The sequence below is a fragment of the Lathyrus oleraceus genome, chromosome 4 (assembly GCF_024323335.1).
Source record: "Lathyrus oleraceus cultivar Zhongwan6 chromosome 4, CAAS_Psat_ZW6_1.0, whole genome shotgun sequence".
Taxonomy (NCBI): domain Eukaryota; kingdom Viridiplantae; phylum Streptophyta; class Magnoliopsida; order Fabales; family Fabaceae; genus Lathyrus; species Lathyrus oleraceus.
Window position 1 is genome coordinate 152,796,615 of NC_066582.1, and position 22,328 is coordinate 152,818,942.

The 22,328-nt window shown below is 35.3% G+C and overlaps 1 protein-coding gene across 1 annotated transcript; it reads right to left on the reverse strand.

The window, feature by feature from the left end:
- Positions 1-2,411: 2,411 nt before the first annotated feature.
- Positions 2,412-7,884, reverse strand: LOC127074245 (ATP-dependent Clp protease proteolytic subunit-related protein 4, chloroplastic). Its single transcript, XM_051015548.1, has 8 exons — positions 7,500-7,884; positions 5,456-5,659; positions 4,763-4,818; positions 4,010-4,136; positions 3,834-3,911; positions 3,361-3,474; positions 3,163-3,271; positions 2,412-2,630 (listed from the first exon to the last, which is right to left on the reverse strand). Exons 1-7 carry the CDS (start codon positions 7,758-7,760, stop codon positions 3,200-3,202), a joined length of 912 nt encoding a protein of 303 aa, XP_050871505.1. The 5' UTR covers positions 7,761-7,884; the 3' UTR covers positions 2,412-2,630; positions 3,163-3,199.
- Positions 7,885-22,328: the final 14,444 nt, after the last annotated feature.

Consider the following 22,328-nt stretch of genomic DNA (forward strand, 5'->3'; position numbering starts at 1 on the left):
ATAGGATGGTCAACACAATGCAACCCCAAGCCCAGCTAGTAACATCGATGTTACTGGACGACTACACATATTGGGCGTCGATATAAACATTTCACTCGTCTACAAAAAGAGTACATGCTACTAGATGTAGCATGTAGACCCTAGCGGCAACCTTATACCTTTGTGTCGTAACAAGCTCCCCGTACCTATCCCAAAGTCAGGACATACGATGGTGAGCTCCCATATTGAAGTCAAACTCCTTCAGCACGACCTCCTCAGAAACTCCCAAATCTCGTACAACAATCAAACATACAAGTGATAGACTAATAATAGGAGTTGTCCAGAATCTTCCGACGATTAGGAGACAGAACAATGAGGAGACATCATCCAGAGTGATAATCATCTCCCTAAACGGAAGATGAAATAAAGATGTCTCCTTGTGCCATCTCTCAACAAAAGTAGTAAGTAGTGGAGCGTCGAGCATTATGAGGAAGCATTGGGCAAAATCAAGGAGCTCAAAATCACGTAAAATATGGATGACTTCCTCAGCCATCGGAGTCTTCGGGAAGCCCTTCAGCTTCGACCCATGTGATGTCACCTTCAATAGGATGCGGTCTTGTAACAAACAATTTTTTTAAAAAAAATAGCAGTTAGTTTTCATGGCACAATAATAAATAAATTAATGTTAAACATAATATATATATATATATATATATATATATATATATATATATATATATGTCTCTGCCATAGTCGGTATGCTACATGATCAGCATACTCGATCAGCACCAACCGATCAATGGGACCTTCCGGAAATCCTTCATCAGTGTGCATAGACGGCTCAGTCAAAGGAGTGTGACCTTTGTGTTAGCAGTAGCAGATGGGACCGGATTAGAAACAGTTGCATTTGAATGGACTGTCTCATCTGCAACAGTGGCATCTAGTTGGACCACCTCATTTGCCACCTCATCAGCAACCATCTCACTAGCAATATGTATCGCATATGTCTGGACTAATGGGTCAAGAACATCCTGAGCATGAATGGCCTCAGATCATCTATGGGATGCTCAACTGATCTAACTGGTAGGTGTCAGGTGATACGGGATGCACGGAATTATCCTTGCTCAACCAACCGTTACCGGTGTGAACCGGTTGAAATCAATCGTCCAACCTGTATCTAGGAAGACTCAACCTCAGCAACCCTAGTCTGGTCTTCCACTCTATTTATCGCTCAGTCTGCAATAGTGTCATCTTTGCCTCTTCACTACAAAAGAGGAAAAAAAAACTAATAACTACCGAAAATTCTAAAATTCCCGATAAAAATAATTTTTATAACTATCGGAATTTTTGAAATTTTCGATAAAAAACAGTTTTTATAACTACATAAAATTCTAAAATTTTCGGGAATTTTCAAGTGGTTTTGTATCGGAAATTTTGATATTTCTAGTTAAAATGTTTCCATTCTTATCAAAAATTTTGAAATTTTCGATACAAAATCATGCAAATTTAATAATTTACGATAAGAAAACTTCCTGATTTTGAAATTCCCGATAGAAGAAACGAAATTTCTAATATCGGCTCAAAAACTTCAAATTCGCGCATGAAAATTGTGAACTTTGAAAACGAGTAAAAAACTTTTGCAAGAACATATTGCTTATTCAAAATAAACCGATTATACTCATCTACTTCAACTAACACATAAGTTGAATTATTCTGCTCATCCACGAACAAATTATTTATATAAATTTGAATAGATTAAAGAGTTAATATATGAATGACAATAGGCCTATAAAATCAAATACATTCTTTTCTTTTTTTAATATTTATTTATATTCAACACTTCTCTTATTAGATCTAACGGTTTCCATATTTGTTGCACCATATGAACCCCTTAAACTTTGGGACAGATAAACAATCATTTTAATTTTAATTTTTATTGAAGGTGTGAACTGAGGGTGGTAATAAGTAATGGCCGCATTTAGTCAGTTTATTCTGTACCTGCCGCCGGCTTGCTAAATAGAAGGAGAATTAGGAAGTGGTATCCTATTACTACTGTTTTTCTAATGCCAGAGATGCAGATTTTAGATGCGAGATTTATAAAATACAAATATGTAGCTACCACGTGTATATCCGTTACGTGTTTGGCGGATTCATATAAGTGGGACTGAAGTAGGTGCTTCTTAAGCCAAGCCATCCATCTGGTGGTTCCAAACTTGCAAACAGAGCTTAACATGCAGCTGTTGATAATTGATATGCTTAACACTATGACAACGGTGCTTTGAATTTGAAAGTCAATCATTACCTCATTAAAACGCTAAATGCTCCACTCAAATTACTCATGATTATGCCGTTAGAAACTTTTATTCTCACTTTTGTAGTGCATTTCTGGTCTAATCTCGATCTTGCATTTCTTTCATGTAGTGAGACAACCATTCATAGAATTTCAAATTTGATAAACTAGAATACAATCATGTATACAGCATTTTACAAACACGTAGATATTTGTTCCTACTGCCTTTTCTTAGGGGACGCAAATGCAGTCTATGTGTTATAAACATGAGATTCCAATGTTGCAGGTTAACTGTACCAGGACTTGGCTGCTGATCACCTAGCTCCCTCATTTTCGCTGATCTACATTTCCATGCAATTTTCTGTAGTCATGAATCATGATCAGGAACTATTCCTTAAGGAAAAACATATCACACAAGCCACAAATTAAACATGCCCCAATAATGAATAACCACAGGAGTTAAAAAATTACTCTTCAGGTCATTTCAGAATGAGAGGTCGATTGAAAGGATGATGATTTTCCCAAGCAAGTTTAAACGTTAGAGCTCTAGGACTTTACTTTTACACGTAAATGAAACGTTAACTCGTGGTTGGTGCAGTCATTAGACTACTTCCAAATAACCATTTTATAGTAGCCAATACCAAAAGCAACGGATAATGCTAAGTGGGAAGGGTAAAATGATAAAAACAGGTGATCGCCTGATTGACCAACCCTGGCTTCACATGCATCAACTTTCTAGATACCACTAACAACCAGGCAAACAATAATGAAGAACCACAGCATTAAAAAAGTGTTGGTTAATGGGGATTTTCACTATTCTACTTAGATAAATTTATTCAATGTTGAAGTTGCATTCAATTTTTAACATGACAATGACACCAGATATACATTACCTTAACTTGAAGAAAATAGGGTTTAATCTCCCATAAGTCAAATAAGTTGTGCCTTTTTAAGGTCAGAAACAACGCCATGATCCTTAGAGCCCTTCTCATTGTACAATACCTGCAAAAAGACAGTTTATTTTAGTGTGCAAAGTAAATAGCTGACTCCAAGAAAGAAAAAAAACAGTCTAAGTTAGGTATGGAAAATACCTTGTCTATGATTCCATACTCAACAGCTTCAGTTGGACTAAAATACTTTGGACGCCGAACATCAGCTTCAATCTGCTCAGGTGTTTTTTCAGTGTGTTTGGCTAACAGATTAACCTTGAAATAAATCAAACAGTGTGCATGTCAGTTACCATAATAATCTATCAATCTTTGTCACGGATGATGACTTAAAACTACACCGATAAGAGTCCATACTTCAAAACACAGTTTATTGTGAACCCCAAATATATATAACTTTTAAAACACAAGTCATTTTCATAATCTCAATTTTTGTGGTTGAAGGGAACCAAAAAATATTTTGCTTGCAAAATTCATTTTGATATTTCAGTGGAGTACAAGCAAAGAGGTATGCATTTGTCTACATAGCTTAGATTTCAAATGGCAATGGTCGCTTACAACAGAACCTTAACTATTTAAAATTAGATTGGAGTGAACTAAACAATTATTATTCTAACCAATTCTGTCTTCACTCTCGTGATTTCTTTTCTTGCAAGGTTGACATCTGTTGCTTGACCTTGAAACCGTGCCATTGGCTGCAAATTGAAAAAGATAACAAGGTTAAGGTGTTTGGAAAAAGATAATCGAACACATAAAATAAACTGAGTATAGTATTAAATGGTTGAGATCAAACCTGTCTTATCATTATAGTTGATGATGGCAAAGCAGAACGGTTACCCTTTGCACCAGCAGCCAAAAGTAAGGCTGCCTCTCCCCAAGCATTGCCAACACAGAGAGTAAAAATAGGAGGTTTTATATACCTGTACCAGAATTACGTAGCTAGGTTTAATAATAATACAAATTTTCTACATCTACAAGTTGGGAACAAGTTATACAATAATGAGATAGTATGCCAATTCATTGGGGTTGGGGCAATGCAGAGAAGCGTAAATATAATTATTCCATTAACAAATAATTGGCATTATATCCAGTTAAAAACCACCAATAGATCATATTTCTAACAACTATGGGAGAAATGTGAATCCAGAAAACAAGCAGAATAGAGAAAGAAGGTAAGCAGTGTGTAAGTGCAAAATCTCCACCGAGTAGCATGCCTGCAGTACGGCATGACTATGATAGGCGCAAAACCGGGTAAATTAACATTTTCGGAGACAAAATGGCATTTGGTTACAGAATAGAACACTGTCATCTTGTATGCCGAAAAATAAACAAAATTTAGAAAATACAACTTATCTTCATTAATAGATCTCATTCTAAGCTCACTCTTATATGTTAAATATATGATGCTTCATAAATCATGACACAACACAGACAACAATGACTTCAAGAAAAAAGATAATTGTCAGTTTAAGTAGTTAAACATTTTCTAATGACCCAACAAAAGTATGATAAAGAAAATAGCTGACAAGGTCTAAGAGGTGATAACCTCATTAAATCATAAACTGCAAGTGCTTCAGTCTCATAACCCAACTTCTGACCTCCCTGAAAGAAGGAAATAATATCCTATTAAACAAATGGATCTTTTCATGGAAACTTGAGCTTGAGCACCATTGTTTTAGTATCTGTTAAGAATTATTTGTGGATATTTCTGCTGGGCAAAAAAATTGGAGCAATAATTCACATGTCACAAACCAGAAATGAAAAGGCTATAGCCCAATTATGTAGATCAATGTAGCCAACAATCCTGGCAGGATAAGTCTTAACTGCTGCTGCTGTCACTGTTGATTTTGAATATGATAATTTACTGAAATAAGGCAGCTCTCTACTCAAAAACAACTTCTACGTTTTGATACAAAAATAAATGTCGTAGGTTGTATTGATTTTGTTAACTTCTGGTAGCTATGCTATTTAAATTAACTATTAAGTTATTTATAATAATATACATGCCTTAGGTAAGGGTTAGGTATCACTGTCTCCAAGATAAAAACCTTTTAACTTAAAAATTGGCTAGTAGATAGCAAAATAAGCTTTAAGAAAAGCTTTGGCCTAGTGTAGTAAATAAGTTTGGCCTTGTCTAGACCTGATGTAGAATAGGTCATAGACTTCCCAATAAGCAGCCTGGTCCATTTCTATCCCTACCTACCTGGTACTATACTAGATTAAAAAAAACATCATTTACCTTGGTTGTCCCAGTGGAGTTTACATACAGATAAACGGGTTTTGTATCATCGACATATTGAAGGTACATAAATTCAGCAACCATCAACTCTGTGACGGATGGAATGAGACACATGCCCAAGTAAACAATTCGATTTTTGAACAAGTAAGAAGCCAAGTCTGGTGGAGGTTGCTCCCGCGCAGACCCTCTTTGGAAAGGAATAACCTATCCAATGAGAAGAAAAATTGAACGTCAAACCTGCATAAATAATATAAGTAGCATATATTGTAGCTTGGTGTGCCATAGTTATTGTACATATATGTTATATAGTTTATTTGCATAGAGTATAAATTGTGCAAGAACAGCATAACGGTTGAACTGAAGGGTTTTAATTTTTAAACAAAAAGTGGAGGGAAAATAAGAACTTGAATATTTAGTGATGAAATAACTTGATAGAAGCTTAACCATTAAGCAAAAATCATAACTCAAGACTTAACCACTTAACATGATAAAACAAGCTTATCTACCACATAAGTCAGAAGCTACCAAAGCATGACCATTGAGAGAAGATCAAATATGCGTCTCACTTGAGACAACAAAAATATCAAAGCTTAATCACCTACTAAGGAGGAAGCTAAAACCAAGCCAAGTAAGACCGAACAAAGGGTAGTAGTCAAGAAACACTCAATGACTCAATCAGCAGTAAAGAAACCTTCATAAGTGGGACTCTGAGCCGGAAGGTGTCTCAAACAAGGTTTAAGAAAGGCGGCGCGAATCACAATAGAAAGGAGGAAACCATTTTGAATGCAATTGTCAATACATTCCAAAACTTACAGGAACTCGACAGCAAAGTAGTAACAGAACATGTCAGGTAGGATTGAAACAAGCTCTAGATACCATGTTGAAGTTATGGGCTTTAACTAAAAAGATGAGAGATAATAAGACCATGAATATCATTGATAATAAATAACTCGATAGTAGCTTGACCATTAAGTAGAACTCATAACTCAAGGCTAAACTACTTATCATAAGCAAATATAAGTTTAACCACTGCATAAGGTAGAAGCTACCAAAGCTTAACCATCAAGGATAGAAGATAAAAGATGAATCTTAACCGCTCAAAACTGAAGCAAAAATATCAAAGATTAACCACCTAACAAAGGCAGAAGCTAACACCAAGTCAAATGAGGCTGAACAGCGCATAGTCGTGAAACACTCAAACAGCGGCAAAGAAAACTTCAAAAGTGGGCCCATAACCCACAGGTTCTAGAATCAAAATAGCCTCTAGATATCATAGGTAATGGAGTGTTTGTTTGAATGAGACAGTGCATAACAATGACTATATACGTCTTCTATATGTTACACCATATTTACCAGCACATATCAGTCTGTCTTTCAATATAAGAATCTCCCCGTACCCAAAAACAAAAAACATCTCGCATGAAGTATAATGACAAATGGACAAAGGTCTTCTCATGCTATCTAAGAAATTGAATATATGATGCAATCAAAGACAGCCTGATATGGGGAGGACAGAAGTAAAGTGTATCCACTTCCCATTTCTGCTAAACCTCTCAAACAAACAAAAATCTGCGGGCTCTCCAGACTAGAGGTGTCCCACATGACCAAGACTGACATAGGGGAGAGGTAATTTATGTCAAATTTAAGATCAATTCTGAGAAGAGGAGAATTCAAATCTTCATTTTTTCCATTTTGTCAATTGATAATAGGTTATTTTCAGTTAATAGTAAGAAGAAGCAACCCGGATTCAAAATTCCTTACTTTGTAATCCCAGTGGAAAACTCTTGTAAAACGAAACTTCTTCCTTATACATTAGCCATGACGAATTTCACAACACAAGTAACTCAACCATTATTTCTCGTCTCCAAAATGAAAATTATAAACCCTTAAAATAAAACCCTCTACTAATGTTTAAATTTCTAAAACCATACTCAAAATTATTACCCGTGGTGAATTGAAACTTCAATTGCTTATCCAATTCCAATTTTACATTAGAAATATGAATTTCAAGATAAGTTGAGAAATGTTAAGAAAAAATTAGTACCATAGTAACGACGCTTCTTTTAGCGCCGGAACTTCGAAATGACGCCGGATTGAGGCAAGGAGGTCGGAGCTTGTGGCCGGCGAAATGGCTAGAAGAAGTGGTGATTGCGGTTGAAGGGGCGACGAAATCGGTGGAGATAGAGTTCCTGAAAGAGGATTTGATGGCTTTGATAGGGGTTATGGTTCTTGATGAAGAAGGAAACAACAGCATGGGCTTGTTGACTGCGAAGGTAAAAGCTGCGTTGGCGGTTGCAACCTCCATGGTTCGGTTCTGCACTCCACGGTGATGTTCGGAATTGAGATAGTGAAAATATAAGAGTCGAGGGAGATTTGCCACAAATTTTGATTAAGCACTTTTTTTTGGCATTGGGCCACTCCAATTGGGGGCATCGGTCTAATTGAATAACGTCTAGAAATTTATCACCCACCCCCTCACCTGTACCTAACACTCCCGCATAATATTTTGACGGCAAAAATATTCTTCTCATTATTTATCTCTTTCAAAATTTACGGTGTTTGCAAAGAATTACTCTAAAAAAATCTATAAAACACGAATTTGATAGTATTATTAAAAAATCCAATAGATTTGTTCTGATCTAAAAGAAAAAAATGCACTTTATCGATTATTTAAAACTTTTGATATGAGTTTTATCAAAAATTTTGAACTATTTGGTATATCAGATTTTCTCACCCTAAATATATGGTAGTTATATATTATGATCTTCATAAATATGTCAACGATTCTTCTACGGATTTTACACAGTTCTTTATCATTGACTTCGAATATTTTACTTACATGTTTTATATAAATTTTTGAAATTATTAATCGAGTTATGAAATTTATGAGTAATTCATTATGTTTTAATTTGAGGATATTTCCCTACTAGACCGAAGTGTTATCATGAGCACAATCTATTAGGGGACAACATAATAATATTGTTGTTAATGTTCGTTCTCATACAGGAAATGGGCAAAGAGGCGAGAAGGACAAATTGATAATGGGTTGTGAAATGGGAGGAAACTACAAAAACCAGAAGAAGAAAAATTGAAAGTCACTCATAGTAGATGAGTTATATTCCCCCTTAAAGTTGAGATTTGTGTCCAACTATAGTGGTTGGAATATAATGGTTATATGTGGTATTCACAATCATGAGCTAGCTGAGGATTTAGAGGCTTATGACATATTAGGTCGTCTAAACCGCAATGAAAGACTTATTGTGAATGACATAACAAAATATCACATGGTGTTGAGGTTCATAGTGACTACATTTAAAGATAGGGATGTTGATAATATGATGACTATGTAACAGGTGTATAGCGCAAGGGATTGATCTAGGAATACCCTCAACATAGCCAAATTGGCGCAGACGCCTCTTAGTTAAATATGCACCAAGATCACTCTTTCATCGTAGATAACCTGAAGAAAAAAAGAACAATCTCATTGAACCCCTAATACACTATGTGGTTTGCATAGGATGTCCATACGACATCATCGAAGGTCTGAGCATTAATTAGAGTTGTCAAAATGGGCTTGATCCATCGGGCCGACCCATCAACCTTATATTTTAGAGTGGGTCGAACCGCAAAAAACCTTACAAAAATTGACCTTATATTTTTGGCCCAACTCACTAGGCTATGTTTTTTATGGGTCAAATCGTGTCAGGTTGGCCAAGCGGGGTTCGAGTTGGCTCATTAAAAATAATTTTAGTTAATTTTGGAGGAAAATATTGAGTTAAAATATGATTGCATAATTGTGTTTCCATATGAAAAGAAAAGTTAAAAAGGATGAAGATATGTTTTCAAGTGATGTGATCAAAGAATTGATTCTGAGATGAAGGGAGAGTTTGATGAGCATTGAAGATAATATCCATTTAATCTCTACTTTAACATAGATGTTATTGTGGTGTATATATATATATATATATATATATATATATATATATATATATATATATATATATATATATATATATATTATATATATATATATATATATATGTGTGTTGAATCGATGAATATTTTAAAGATCACATAACTAAATTTATGATTACTCTCTGCTTATGTTATGTAGTTTTTGTCAATTACAACTTTTTTATAAAATTAAACATCACTCAGCTTCAACCCATTTATATGTTTTGGCCCCTCGGGTCAAAGCGGACTGGATCGGGCACGCGACATCCACCATCGTGCACACGATATGGCATTATATATATATATTATATATATATATATATATATATATATATATATATATATATATATATATATATATATATATATATATATATATATATATTATATATATATATATATATATATATATATATATATATATATATATATATATATATATATATATTATATATATATATATATATATATTATATATATATATATATATATATATATATATATATATATATATATATATATATATATATATATATATATATTATATATATATATATATATATATATATATATATATTATATATATGTTGAATCGATGAATATTTTAAAGATCATATAACTAAATTTATGATTACTCTCTGCTTATGTTATGTAGTTTTTGTCAATTACAACTTTTTTATAAAATTAAACATCACTCAGTTTCAACCCATTTATATGTTTTGGCCCCCTGGGCCAAAGCGGACTGGATCGGGCACGCGACATCCACCATCGTGCACACGATATGGCATTAAAAGATTCATCGCACGCATTATGCAGAGTATCATGTGCGTAATGGTCACTTTTCTGAGCACTTTTTTGACGCGCTCTAGTCCATTCGGACACCTTTAAAAGGGGAAATTATGCACTTTCACAAGGGTTACAGAATTGGGCATTATGAGCAAGATTTTACAGCATCAAAGGGTGATTTTAAGAGCATTGGAAGTCATTGGAAGTCAATCCTTCAAGGGAATTTATATGTTATTCTTCTTTATTCAATTGGTATTGTAATTTTAACTATGAGTATCTAAGCTTCTCTAGGTTAGGTTGTATGAGAATGAACATTATGTTGGAAATCCCCCAAAACCTATGAAGAATTTCAATCAATCTTGATGATCAAGATTGTTATTACCCTCACAATAACAACGAAAAGAGAAGAACAATGGAGAAAGAAAGTGTATAGAACGATGAAGGAGAAGAGTAATATAATTCTGCAGAGTTTCTCTCTGTCCACAAATTGTGGAAAACTTCTTATTCACTTTACAACTGCAAAATACTGTGTACAATGTTATGAATGCTTTATTCACTTCTATATGAAAATAAGGGTTACTTCCTCTATTTATAGATTTAGGTTAACTTGGACCTCAAGGCAAAGCCCAAAATTATAAAAGCCCAAAAACAAATACTACTTAACACACTAGATGGTTGGACACTTCCTTGATTTGTCGAGCAACCTACTTCGACACAAGGAATTACAATTCAATACACCACCTAATTCATTGTGTCTAAGCTATCTACATTCATCATAGCTCTTAGCCTTCTGAACACTTCGACCTGCACTCCCTTTGTCATGATGTCTGCAATCTGATTCTCAATTTTGTAGTATTCCACAATCATCTTCCCATCTGCTACCTGCTCTCGAAGATAATGGAACCTCATCTTGATGTGCTTGCTTCGGCCATGTGCTATAGAATTCTTTGCCAAATTGATAGCTGACATGTTGTCGATCTTCATGGTAATTTCTCCATGATTCTTTGTTGTTATCTCTTCGACCAAATTCACCATCCATGTTGCTTGGCATGTACAAAGAGAAGCAGCTATATATTTTGCTTCGCATGACGATAATGCCATTACTGGCTCTTTTCTCGAACTCCAAGCAATTGGTGCACCACCTAGCATAAACACATAACGAGCTGTGGATTTTCGATCCTCAACATCACTACACCAACTTGAGTCGGTGTATCCCACTAATTTGCATTCTTTTCCTTCATCAGCTGCAGGAAACAAAATGCCATAGTTGAGAGTTCCTTTCAGATACCTTATTATCTTCTTCGCCGCTGCTAGATGTGATACCTTTGGCTTTTGCATGAACCTACTCACCATACCTACATTGTATGTTAAGTCAGGCCTTGTGTGACAAAGGTATCAAAGTAACCCAATAAGTCTTCTATATTGGGTTGGGTCGACATCATCTTCATCTGAATCCTTCGGCAGTTGTAATCTGGGCTCAGCTGAAGTCGAAGTTGGGTTGCAATCTTGCATCTCAAATCTCTTGAGAATTTCGCCTACATACCTTCTTTGGTGCATCATCAAACCTTTACCACTCTTGTAGAATTCGATGCCAAGGAAATATGAAATGTCACCCAGATCTTACATTTCGAATTCCTTGTTGAGATCACCTTTGAAGTCTTCGATCTCCTTCTTGCAGGTACCTGTTATCAACAGGTCATCGACATAGAGGCATAGTATAAGCAATTCACTCTTGCTTCTTCTTACATATACTCCATGTTCATATTTGCACTTCACGGATTCCCTCTCCCTTAGAAATCCATCTATCTTCTTGTTCCAAGCTCTTGGAGCTTGTTTAAGTCCGTACAGGGCTTTATGCAGCCTGTACACCTTTCTTTCTTCGCCATGTTTCACAAACCCAGCTGGTTGTGCAACATAAACTTATTCTTCTAAGGGGCCATTAAGGAATGTACATTTCACATCCATATGACACATCTGCCAGTTGTTCATGTTTGCTAGACCAACAACCAACCTGATTATTTCGATCCTAGCAACACGTGCAAAAACTTCATCGAAGTCGATTCCTTATTTCTGAAGAAATCCTTTCGCCATAAGTCTCGCCTTGTGTCGAGTCACTTCTCCTTTGGGATTCAACTTCACCTTGTATACCCACTTCACATTGAATGCCTTCTTATTTTGGGGCAATTCAATCAGTGACCAAGTGTTGTTGACTTCGATTGACTTCAGCTCTTCATCCATTGCTTTCATCCACTTCGAATCTTTCAATGCCTCAGCTGCATTGACAGGTTCGACATCTGCGTAGAAAGCATAATGTACCAGCTCACCTTCTTCATCGATCACATCATCTGATGTAATCACACATTCTTGCAACCTTATAGGCATGTGTCTCGTTCTTTGAGGTCTGCTTGTACTTGCTTCACCTTTGACTTCTTCCTATCGAACTTCTCTTTCGACTTCACTAGCTACTTCTTCATAAAAGATTCTCACTGAATCTTTCTTGACATTCTCAGTCCAATCCCACTCCTTAAGCTCATTTATGATCACGTCCCTGCTGATCATTATTTGCTTATTCACCAGGTCAAACAACTTATATCCTTCAGTCGAATGATATCCTATCAGGATAATCTGACTGGACTTGTCATCAAGTTTTCTTCTCAACTGATCTGGCACATGTATATATGTTATAGATCCAAACACCCTCAGATGACTAAATCTAGGCTTGACACCAAACCAACATTCTTCTGGTGTGATTCCTTCCAGCTTCTTCGTCGAACATTTGTTCAGAATATATGTCGCAGTCGACACAGCTTCTCCCCATAATTCTTTGGGTAGATGCTTGCCTTTCAGCATACTTATAACCATATTCATAGTGGTTATATTCTTCCTTTCTGCGACTCCATTCTGCTGTGGAGTGTAGGGCGGCACCACCTCATGCACAATCCCTTCTTTCACATATAATGCATCGAAGTCTTTCGACACATATTCTCCACCACCATCAGTTCTCAATATCTTGATCTTTCGACCGATATGTCTTTCAACCATAGATTTAAACTTGGCAAACACCTCGATCACTTCACTTTTCTTCTAGATCAGGTAAGACCACAGTTTTCGACTGAAATCATCTATGAATGTAACAAAGTATTTGTTACCTCCAATCAAATCCACCTAGAGAGGACCACATACATCAAAGTATATGACTTCAAGAATTTCCTTCGACCTGCTTCCTGCATCCTTACTGAAGTTGTTCTTATGTTACTTTGCCTGCACACATTCTTCACACACTTCGTTTGGAATGTCGATTTCTGGTAATCCTGAAACCATATTTCTTCTCTTCAAACCTCTGATGTCTTTTCTTTCTTTTGTTGATTGAGCCTGCAAAGCCATATCACTCTTCGACTTTCCTGCAGCTCTTTCAGCCATTCTTTGTTCATGAGATTCAAGTGTCCCTTGAAGCTCTTCCTTTGTCAATTTTGACAAATCTTTCGACTCTTCTATGGCTACTACCACGTGGTCGAACTTTGGAGCCAACAACCTCAAGATCTTTTCAACAACAGATCTTGATATTAACACTTCTCCACATATCTTGATTTGATTCACCAGTTTCGTAACCTTGGAAGAAATCAGTTATGTTTTCATTATCTTCCATCTGAAGCAATTCATACGTTCTTTTGTGAGTTTGTAACCTCACCTTTTTCACCTTCTCTGCGCCTCTAAACGATTTCTCCAGAATTTCCCATGCTTCTTTCGCTGACTCTACATCACTAACCTTTTCAAATTTATCTACATCAACACATTGATGGATTATAAAGAGAGATTTATAATATTTCTTCTTCAATTCTTTATGTGCAACCTTTTCTTGATCTGTCGCGGCTTCTGCAAGCGTTGCTACTCCTTCCTTCATAAGATCCCAAAGATCTTGATAACAAAACACAACATTCACCTGCTTGCACCAATTCTCATAATTGTTGTTCTTGAGAATCAGAAGATTTGCTAGAAAATGCCCGTTTGGATGATTCGTTGCCATGGTGATTTTCTTCCCACGAATCGGTTAAACCAGAGCTCTTGATACCAGATGTTGGAAATCCCCCAAAACCTATGGAGAATTTCAATCAATCTTGATGAACAAGATTGTTATTACCCACACAATAACAATGAAAAGAGAAGAACAATGGAGAAAGAAAATGTATAGAACGATGCAGGAGAAGAGTAATATAATTCTGCAGAGTTTCTCTCTGCCCGCAAATTGTGGAAAACTTCTTATTCACTTTGCAACTGTAAAATAATGTGAATACAATGTTATGAATGTTCTATTCACTTCTATATGAAAATAAGGGTTACTCCCTCTATTTATAGATTTAGGTTAACTTGGATCTTAAGGAAAAGCCCAAAAACAAACACTATTTAACACACTAGGTGGTTGGACACTTCCTTACTCTGTCGAGCAACCTGCTTCGACACAAGGAATTACAATTCAACACATTATTCAATCTTGTTGACACTATTTGTTGATTTGAATTTGTATGAATCCTTTGAATTATAATTTTATTCAATTGTTGTTTAATCTTAATGCTTTTTATTTGAGATGTTCTGTTAATTTGACTGTGGACACATAAAGATTATTGATCCTTAGCCTATATGCAGTGGCGGAGTCAGGACCTTGGACCAGAGGTGTAAGATATTTTGATTATATATATAATATATATATATATATATATATATATATATATATTATATATATATATATATATATATATATATATATAATATATATATATATATAATATATATATATATATATATATATATATATATATATATATATATATATATATATATATATATATATATATATATATTAATATTTCATTTAAACTATGAAATTTATAAATAAAAAATTTAATCAAATAGTTAACACTTTTTAAAAATAATAAACCTAAATTTATATTTTTTTATTTTTATTTCAATAAATAAGTTTTAATATTTACCAATTAAAAGGTGAAATAAATTTTAAAAAACGTAAATAAGAGATCAAAGAAAAAATAGATAAGTAAAATAAATTTAATTTGGGCATTTTAAGTTAAAGGTGAAAAAAAATAGGGATTCAAAATGAATCTTAATAAAAATTTAATTATATTTATTTTTAATTTAGAAAATTCAACTAAACACCTTATTGCGTTATTCCTCGGCCATTGTCTAAGACACTAGTTTGTTGACTTGACTACTTAAATTATGTACTAAGTTTGAAAAATAGATTCTATTTCAATCTCTAGTTTTTTGGAATTTGTTTAATTTAGTAATAGTTTAAATTGTGTTTATTAATATATGCAACTATAAATAGTAAATGCAATTATTTATTATTTATTAGAATGGTCAATTGATACACAAACTTTATATGAAGAGAGAGAGTAATGAAATTTTAACCAGTTAAAAAAAGAAAGTAAGATTAATGTAAGATTTATAGGTATATGTGCAAAGGAGAGAAGATAAAATAGCTTTAATTTAACAAAGATACATAGAATTGGATTGGTGCGCGGTGCGAAGGAAATTTTTTCAGGGAGTGCGAAATTTAGATAATATATAAAAATATGTATAAAATCATAAAGTTGAAGGGGGTGCAGTTGGATCCTCTGGTGCAGACGTGGTTCCGCCCCTGCCTATATGTTAGATCTAGGGCAATTATTCTATTAACGCTGGCTGAAAAGGGATAGAGACCCCGAGTAGTGCACTACGCCAAAAATTGGAATAGACAGCGCACCTTAGAGGACGCTTTCTTAAAGAAGCGCACTCTAAAGTGAAGAGAAAAATAAGGAGGAATAGACAGCGCACTTTAGAGGGCGCTTTTGTAACAAAGCGCCCTCTAAAGTGAAGCGAAAAAATAATGAGGAAATGGAGGGACACCAATAGAGGGCGCGTTTATGAAAGCGCCCTCTAAGGGTACCCTTAGAGGGCGCTTTTAAAAAAGCTCTCTCTAAGTCCATGTACATTTCCAGTTTATAAAGCGCTTTTGGAAAGCCTTAGAGAGCGTTTTTTTAAAGAAGCGCACTCTAAAGTGAAGAGAAAAATAAGGAGGAATAGACAGCGCACTTTAGAGGGCGCTTTTGTAACAAAGCGCCCTCTAAAGTGAAGCGAAAAAATAATGAGGAAATGGAGGGACACCAATAGAGGGCGCGTTTATGAAAGCGCCCTCTAAGGGTACCCTTAGAGGGCGCTTTTAAAAAAACGCTCTCTAAGTCCATGTACATTTCCAGTTTATAAAGCGCTTTTGGAAAGCCTTAGAGAGCGCTTTTAGAAGCGCCCTCTTAGGCCCCCTTTAGAGGGCGCTTTTTTTACACAAGCGCCCTCTAAGGTCCCCTTTATTAAACATTAAAATTATAACATATATATTGCATGTCTCTTTATTTTCCCTCTCTATATGCTATTTCGTTTACGTAACTGGGTTTTCTCTCTACTGTGATTACTCTCTACTGCGATTACTCTCGTCCTCCGTTCGTTCTCCCTCCCTCACCGTCATCGTCGCCGTCGCCTTTTTCTGCTGCTGCGTTCACGTTCACTGAGTTATCTGCGTCCACCGTCGCTGTTCACTTTCTTCTCCATCGTTACCGTCACCTTGAAGGTATTTCTCTTCTCCATCGTTACCGTTCACTTTCTTCAGGTGTTTGATTAGGGCATTTTCTAAACTGAGTTTTACATTTTGTGTATTATGTTGATTAATGTTGTTTAGGGCAAACGAGCACTATATGGTGTTCATGAGCACCTTGTTGTAAGGTTTTTTATTTCTGATTGAAAACTGATGTCATTTGGAGTGTGTTTGAGCTTGTGCTTGGAAGTTTGATGATTATGGATGCAAGTTTGTTCATGTTCCAAACACCATAAGTTTGCATTGGTCTTTTGTATGCAGTAGGTGTGTGTGAGTTTGTATTCAATAATGATGAAAAAAAAAGAGTTTAGATTGTTGTAACATGAGAGAAATGGAAGGTATATGAACGTGTTTTTTGTGTAGCTTCACGAATATGGTCATTGTCTTACTTGGGTCTTATTGAATCATTTCTATATTACAGATAAAATGGCTAACCAAGACGATACCCATGACGTGAGTGGATCACGTAACAATGTTGAAAAATAAATCAAACGAGGATTGACTGTTATGAAGTCAATCATTCGTGCAAGAGACAAGGGTGAAAAAATCGAAGTACATTGGAGTGCTGAAGACCAACTAATTGAGCCTAACGGTTCAATGTTGGCAAGTTACATTGGTTCCCTTGTTCGACAACATATTCCGATTACATGTGATAATTGGAGAAGTCCAGAATTGAAGGTTGGCAAATAAAAAATATGGTCCGAGATACAGGTACTTACCATATATTATTATATGTTTTTTTTGTTGACTATTTGTTGACCATATATTGTTATAATATTACTTATAATAACACACTCCATTTGTATGTTTTTTAGAGATCCTTTCACATCGATGAAAGCCGGCAAAAATATTGTATTCAATTGGCCGGAAAAAGACTCTGAGGATTTCGATCCTTTTTGTCCAACAAATTTCTCAAGGATGAGGAAGGAAACTTTGTTGAAGCAGAACGGCCAATGAAGTATGCGGAGATTATTTCAGCCGAAGAATGGGATAACTTTGTCGCAAAACAAAGAAACGAAAAATTCCATGTAATGTCTATTAATTATGGTATTATACAATTGTTAAGTTACTTGGTTCTAATATGCCTTAAACTTTTTTATCCAGGAAGTAAGCGACAAAAATCGGAAAAGGGCATCAAAACCCGCGTATCCGTACAAAAAAGGGCGTACGGGATATGCACGGTTACAACAAAGAATTGTGAGTATATTCAAATGCTATGAGCTTATACATTGTCACAATATGTTATAATTGATGATCTTATAATCTGATTCAATTTGTAGCTAGCCGAGGAGAAAAGTGACGCAACATCTCTTCCGGAGCACGTATTGTGGAAGGCTGCTCGGGTTGGGAAGGATGGGGTTGTCGTTGAAGCGGTTCAAAATGTTTATGACGAATGTGTAAGTATATGAAACATTATTTCTTTAATTATATCGAAAATTTTATTAGACATATAATTCATTTTTAATCACCTCTAATAATATTTCAGGAGACTTTATCCCAAACCTTACCTTCAACCGAGGTCCAGGATTGCAGGAGCGTACTTAGTCGAGTACTAAATGTTCCTGAGTATTCTGGTCGTGTGAGGGGTAAGGGTTTTGGTGTGACTCCGTCGTCATTTTATAAAAAACCAAAAACAAAAAATCCTACCAACAAAGAGGTGATGAAGACCTTGGCGGAGTTAAGGGAACAAGTACTCGAACTGCAAAAGGAGAATGCAAGGTATAGAGAGGAAAGATGCGGTTCCGAGGCAAAAGATACTAGTGACCGAGCTAGTATCAATTGTCAACCGAAATTTCCCGAGGTAATTATATATGTTATTATGAAATTAAAATAGCACTTTTTTACTTGACACATATACACGTTAACAATAACATTTATTATTGGTTTAGGGCATTACACCTTGTCAGCTGTATCTATCGTCACCAACTTATCGCATGGTTGGCAAGGGAAAAGTGCACAACACTTAGGGTGAATTACTTCACCATAATCCCCTCCCGGTGGGATATATGAAAGTTTCGGTTGACCTTGTATTAGATACCGACGCGCTTCTACCATTACCTGACGTTGTTTCAGAGACAACGTTGATGCGAGATGCAGTCGGATCCTTTGTTGGATGGCCGTCAGATCTAATTTTCCCAGATGCCGAGGTATATATGTTCTAAATGATTATGAATATTTAGTATTCACATTTCAATTCAGCTACAATTATGATATTTAATCAATCCTTATTACATGGTAATGTTAGACTCCTACAAGACCCACACATAAAGCTGGTAAAGGGATTTCAAGACGCATCGAGTCGGTTGCATCTCAAAAAGAGGTACAAATATATATACCCATTGAATTATATACGCAACGATTGTGTTGCATCACAAAAAGTCATGATTTAATTTATATGAATTTTTAGGTTCCCGGTCGAAAGTTGAAAAGCTGGTAAGGATATTCCAACGACGTCCGGGACAAAATCTCAAATTATGATGCGTCTTGAGAAAATGGTGGAAGAGTCCGATATTATGCACGGCGCCATCCGTAGTGTAGATTTTGATGAAGGTGTTTTCGGAATTGCTCATTCCGAAATAATTGCAAAGGAGGACATGCAACAACTTTTTGAACACGAAGAATTGGGCATCGCTGTCATTCATACATACATATGGTACTCCGATCAATCTATTATTTACTTAGTTGAACAATTTATTTACACATTTCAATGAGTAGTCTAATGTTTATTATGTTTCTATTTAAGGTATATGTATGTAACATTGATGCGGGGAACTGAATTGTGTAACCGATTCAATTTTATTGCTGCTTCCCGTATCAACACAACGTTTATAACGAAAAATCCAACATCCGTAAAGAATGAACTAGTCGATAGATTCATGGCGGCCGACGATAATACTACACCCAGTTTGTATTTTTTACCGTTTGATTCTGGCAACGGGTTAGATTTTCTTTCTAATAATTTCATTCTAATCTATGTATATCTTTTACGTAGAAAATTTTCATGCATCTAAATTTTTGTTTTATTTTATAGTGGTCACTGGGTGTTGGTTGCTATGGATCTTTCGAGACTAATGGTGTATTATCTCGATTCGTTATCGGGTGATTGGAGTAAATATTCGAGTATGAAGAAGACGGTTGACGCGTAAGTGAAATTCCCCTAAATATTCGTGTGTATTTGTATATTTAATTATGTCTGTCAGATTGATCTCAATATACGTTTTTATTTTGTTAGGGCAATACTAAAATTTAGATCGAAAAAGAATTATCGTAATAGGAATGACATTACCTGGATTAGAGTTCAGGTATATATTAAGTATCTTATTTTTGCTTATAATAGTGTTTGTTTTTTTGCTTATAATAGTGTTTGTAAGAAATTAACTATATATATATTGTTTGTTTTTCTGTGTAGTGTCCTCAGCAAAACAATTCGGTCGATTGCGGATTTTTTGTATTGAGATTTATGAGAGATATCATTGCGTTGAATCGTATAGACATCCCAAAAATGGTATGGAATAATAACTTAGGGTTTATTTTAATATTATCGGATATTTCATCTAATTTGTTACTAAATCATGAATATGTTTTATTCTCTTAATTGTAGTACTTTGAGGAATACAAATCTTACTCAAGAGCTCATTTGGATGAAATGAAGGATGAATTGTGTCAATTCATTGTTGATCAAAGAATCATATAGCTAGGTTGTATATTGTTGTACATATATGTATGGAATGTTGTTGTTGTATGTTGTTGTTGTATATATGTTGTATATTGTTGTTGTACTTTTACTAAATCATGAATATGTTGTTGTATATTGTTGATCAAAGAATCATATATTAATGTTGTATATATGGAGGATTAATGTTGTATATAAATGGATTCATGTTGTATATATCAATGGATTAATGGTGTATAATATTGGATTAAAGGATGAAATCAATATGAATTTTACACTTTTGCAGCATGCGAACAGGTTCCCAATTAAATATCCAATGTTTTTCAAACAAATTTTTTTAAAATAACTAACACTTTAGAGGGCGCTTTTTGTAGGAAGCGCCCTCTAAACACTTTATATTGACAACTTTATAGGGTGCTTTGTCCAGAAAGCGCCCTCTAAACACTTTACATTGACAACTTTAGAGGGCGCTTTGTCCAGAAAGCGCCCTCTAAGGTGACCCTTTATGGACCACTCCAGAGGGCGCTTTTTTCTGAAAGCGCACTATAATGTGGCCCTTAAAGGGCCACTTTAGACAGCGCTTTCTCCAGGAAAACAAAGCGCTGTCTTTATCTATGCTAGCGCCACTTTAGAGGGCGCTTAAAAGCGCTGTTATAGGCCAAAATAAGCGCCCTCTTTTCCCTTATTTGGCGTAGTGGTGGCATAGGGAATTAACATTTTGTACATCGCCTAACCTTGTTTATGTTGACGGACTAGGGATAGAAAGCTCTGAGTAGTGGTTAGTGAGTTATTTCGTGAGGGATCAGCTATAACGGTTTTATTAATTCACCGTGAGATTATAAGGATAATACAATTCATACAATGCATCATGCATCAATAAGAGAGGATAAGGGGGTTTTAATACACAACTTAATCATCTTAATTACTTTTGTTTCAAACTTGTAATTTGTTTTTTCGTCTAAAAACCGGACCCCCCCCCCTTCATTTACTGTTTTTCATTTACATTGCATAATTGTTGACTTGTTCGAACATATTCTCTATGGAATTGATCTTTTATTACTGCGACACTATCAATACACTTGCCGAGAAGTCATCAAGTGTTTGGCGTCGTTGCTAAGGGATGTTGATTGCAATAGAGAAACGCTTTGTTCAACATATTTTATTTTTCTTAGTTTTAATTGTTTATCATAGTGCTATTGAGGTATTTTATATTTGTATATGCGCAGTTCAGGGTCATCATTACTACCATTTGATTCAGAAATCGAAAGAAATGCATGCCCTCTAAGAAAATCAGCTAGAGAAGCGAGTCTGGCTGAAGGAGATTCACCAATATTTTCTTCGGATTATAAAGAGGAGGATAACATGGCAGCACCACAACCTCTCACTATGGGGGACTATTGAAAACAGACTGACGAAGGACAGGTTTCTAGAGGTTTGTACCGACATACCCTTTTAACTTTGATATTAAGAATTAGGTGTTTTCATGTATAAGAGACAATTCGTTCAACGGGAACGCTATCAGAGATCCGTGGGCTCATCTTGCACGCTTCTATGAAACCGCTCCTCTGTGCAAATCTGTTGGTGTCTTGGAAGACCAAGTAAAGTTACGATTATTTGGTTTCTCACTAATTGAAAGGGCAAAATATTGGTTAATATGTCTTCCAAATGGAACCATTCAAACATGTGGAAGGAGGTAGAGGATAAGTTCTTGGAAAGGTTTTTCACCACTAGCCAATTTACTGATATGAGAGATGAGATTCTCAATTTTGAGCAACAAGACACGGAGTCACTGTATGATTCTTGGGAGAGATTCAAGTTACTAC